This window comes from Cucurbita maxima, unplaced genomic scaffold, assembly GCF_002738345.1.
Source record: "Cucurbita maxima cultivar Rimu unplaced genomic scaffold, Cmax_1.0 Cma_Scf00019, whole genome shotgun sequence".
Taxonomy (NCBI): Eukaryota; Viridiplantae; Streptophyta; class Magnoliopsida; order Cucurbitales; family Cucurbitaceae; genus Cucurbita; species Cucurbita maxima.
This window is the reverse complement of record NW_019272035.1, coordinates 1236885-1240478: the sequence shown is the minus strand read 5'-3', so window position 1 is coordinate 1240478 and position 3594 is coordinate 1236885. Positions and strand designations below refer to the sequence as shown.

At 34.8% G+C, this 3594-nt stretch overlaps 1 protein-coding gene across 1 annotated transcript in view; it reads right to left on the bottom strand.

Moving 5' to 3' along the window:
* The window catches only part of LOC111493484 (hsp70-Hsp90 organizing protein 1-like), a 6054-nt gene that overhangs the window by 1031 nt on the left and 1429 nt on the right, over positions 1–3594 (bottom strand). The window contains exons 2-6 of the mRNA XM_023143191.1: positions 3067–3192; positions 2101–2253; positions 1185–1256; positions 432–533; positions 120–290 (exon numbers count right to left, since the gene is read on the bottom strand). Of these exons, the coding sequence (XP_022998959.1) occupies positions 120–290; positions 432–533; positions 1185–1256; positions 2101–2253; positions 3067–3192 (624 nt within the window). The remainder of the gene's footprint in view (positions 1–119; positions 291–431; positions 534–1184; positions 1257–2100; positions 2254–3066; positions 3193–3594) is intronic.

The window sequence follows — 3594 nt, the reverse complement described above, 5'->3', positions numbered from 1 at the left end:
AAAAAAAAAAAAAAAAAAAAAAAAAAAAAAAAAAAAAAAAAAAAAAAAAAAAACTACTGAGTAGTGAGGTTATGACATCAACGCCCATGAAATGATTCACAGTGAACCTGATGACTTGCCTGCAACAAACGTAAAGCTGCACCTTCTCGATAGCAAGCCTTGGGCCAATCTGGTTTCAATGCTCTGCAGGCTCTTGCATCTGCTAAGGCCTGCTCAGCTTGACCTAACCGTATCCAACAAAGGCTTCGGTTGGAAAATAATGTACCATCAGTTGGATCCAGGTCGATGGCCTACAAATTTACATTGTATTAGCAGTCCGGTAGCATCAGCCATGCTTCCCAATACAGTCTCTGCCACATCTCATAACCTCAAAAAGAAAAAAAAAAATAGCCCACCAAAAAGAACCAAGAAAGCAAAGACCAAAGCCCTACCTGTGTATAAGCATCAACCGCTGTCTGAAAATCCTTTGTATTGAAAGCATCATCCCCTCTAGATTTGGCCTCTGCGGCTTTCTTCTTTGCTTCAGGTGACACCTAGAAGTTAAGTTGTAACAGTCACAACAGAGAACTGTATTACCACTTATAAATATCATTCTAGTTTCTGTGCGCTTCATAAGCATTTTCATTTTATCATTTGATTAAAAAGTTGGTTGTTAAGGGAGAGGATTCAAGTGTACTTGTCTCATGAAACTTCCAGGGACCAATTTGAATATAAATCAAACCACCATATCAAAATTTAGTAAATATTCTGTTGATACCAAATTCCAAAACCTTATTGCAACCATATTTTGAATAATCCATACGTAAATAATTTCCCTTTACAGCCAACTCAATACACAAACAGGCCAATGATTCATCTAAAGAAAGGTTTGAGTGCCTTTAATGCTTAATTACATCCAAGGTTCGCAGTTATGAAAGGTTGAACACTTGAACCAATATTTAAAATTCTTTTCCAAACAATGAAAGTAGTTGTTTCTCTCACCAAAAAAAACAAAGGAATTCTTTCCCAACCAATATATTGAATGACATGGACAAATTGGAAGTTACCATCTTAATTAGCCATTAATTTTCATCATCATCATCACTTATTAATCATGTTGGAGTGTTGCATAGAACGATCCATATGAAAACTTTGAACAGATGCATAACCAAAAAATAAGCTGATCAAGAGGGTTATAAATGCACCTCAGGAAAATCTTGCTCTCGTGCTGTGGAGTCTTTATGTTTATTAACCTCCTCCAGATTTCTAGAAATGTCCTACAAATTTCCATTGCAGTTAAGATACGAAGCAGCTATGAGATAAAAGAACAATAAACAGGCAGATGTTAACGCAGTACTTGATAGAAAGCAGCCAATTCAATCCCTTGTTACTCTATTCCAACAAAATTTAGCCCTTAAATTTATAATATGAAGCAGCTATGAGATACGAGAAACAATAAACAGGCAGATGTTAACGCAGTACTTGATGGAAAGTAGCCAATACAATCCCTCTGTTAATCCAACAAAATTTAGCCCTTAAAGTTAAGATACGAAAGAACTATGAGATACAAGAAACAATAAACAGTCAGATGCAAACACTGCACTTGATAGAAAGTAGTCAATACTACCTCTGCTACTCTATTTCAATTTAAAGGGTTAGTAGTGTGATCCCCCTATTGACAGCAACACTTTTTATCATTGTTATTATTTACGTTTATCTCTCCATTTCGTAGATCAGATAGCTTTACATACAATCTTTTTTAATTGCAACAGTCTAGATCGTGATGCAACAATAAGTTATCGAAAACGCATGGTCTGTAACCTTGTTCCGCATATGGCTTATCAGGAATATGGCTCAGCTTCTTCCCCTTATTTGAACAACTTTCTTGTTTTGATAGAAGATTTATTTTTGTAAAGGAAGAACAAACCACATGATAAAAGCATGAGACTATCCAAGGGATGCTGCAATCTAAAGGTTCATATGGGAGAAGAGACCAACGTCAAGTGTACAATTTGATATCAAACGCAAAGAATTTCTGATATATGCTAATGAAAAAAATGAAGGTATCACGAATAACCTATCTGCTAATCAGAAAGCCAAAATAGAATTACAAAATCATACTCGATCTTTGTTGATTTCATTCTGCATATACTCGAGTACTCCATCAGTGGTCCAATTAGGAATTGCCTCAACTGCTGAAGTCAACGGAAGAAGAATCTCCACAGCTGCCCGATTACCTCTAGCTGCTGCAACCTGTACTGGCTTTAGCCCATCCTATAATGCAACAATAAAAAGATTTATGCTTGAAAGTGGTTTTCTTTGATATAACTTTTTTCATTTCTTGATAGCAAACAAAAGAGCCCTCGAGCAAACAAAGAAACTTCGGTGATCACAGAAAAAATTTACACAGCTTTTGACTTACAAGTTAAAAACATGGTGTAAGATGATTATAGTCTCCCTAGGGTTCGAAAGGAATCTGGCACATATTCATAATCATTACAAGAAGTTTAACAAGCACTTATTGATCCAATCCAAAAAATGGGATGTATTTGGCCTGAAAAAATATAATATCAATTTAAACTGATGTTGCATAATACCACCACGAGCCCTCAAATAAGCTTTGCCTGTTACTAGTTGATTTGATCTTGAAATACTTGTAAATAAGCAACTATTTGTTTATTTTTTCTAATATCGGAGAGTTTCTTTTAATTTATACTAAAGACTTCTCAAATATCAATGAAATATTTCCTGTAGGGGAGAGTAGGATATGATATATTTGATTATTTTGATTTTTCTGGTGTCTCTACTACCTTTGTAATTACCTAAAGTTGGGATGTGGTTTTGTAAGCTCCTTTTGACAAGGTTTATAGATGTTATTGTATTTTCTCAGTACAATTTTATAGTAACTTCCACTATACCAAAGAAAGATGTTTTGCGTAAAAAAGATCTGAGAGAGAAGAAAAATATGAAACGTTGGTATCCCATCCCATAAATCAACAAAAGAAAGAATATGAACAAGATTTTTTTTTAAAAGTAATAACCATGCCTAGATGTACAACTTTGTCCATGGACTAGGCTCCATACTACCTCATCAATGGCATTAGGATCGGCCCCAGCTTGTAACAAACTATTAATAATTTCAAGGTTCCCACTATCAGCAGCAATATGAAGAGGGGTTGCTCCACCAGCACTGATATTTACTTTAGCACCTGCCTGTGGATTAAATGCAAAGGATGCAAAAAAGTCAAATTCTACTAGACACGGACATACAGCAATACTTGCTGATTCAAAAATTAGCATAGAGCAACAAAGGAACTACTATGATTGAGCACTGTAGGGCGGATTTGTGGAAGATATGGCTGGAATGAAACTCAACAAAATTTTAAACGAAGAGAAGGAACCACAAGTGAATTTCTAGAGTTCTCTATCTTCAATGCTCTTTACTGGTGTAAAATAGACAGCCTTTGAAGAATTTCAGCTTAAATTTCCATGTGACCAACTGGAGGAATCTTTTGTAATTCCTCTGATTGTGACCTCATTTTGTATTTTTTTGGATTATTTCATTCTTTCAATGAAATTGTTTCTTATCCCAAAAAAAAAAAAAAAAAAAAAAAA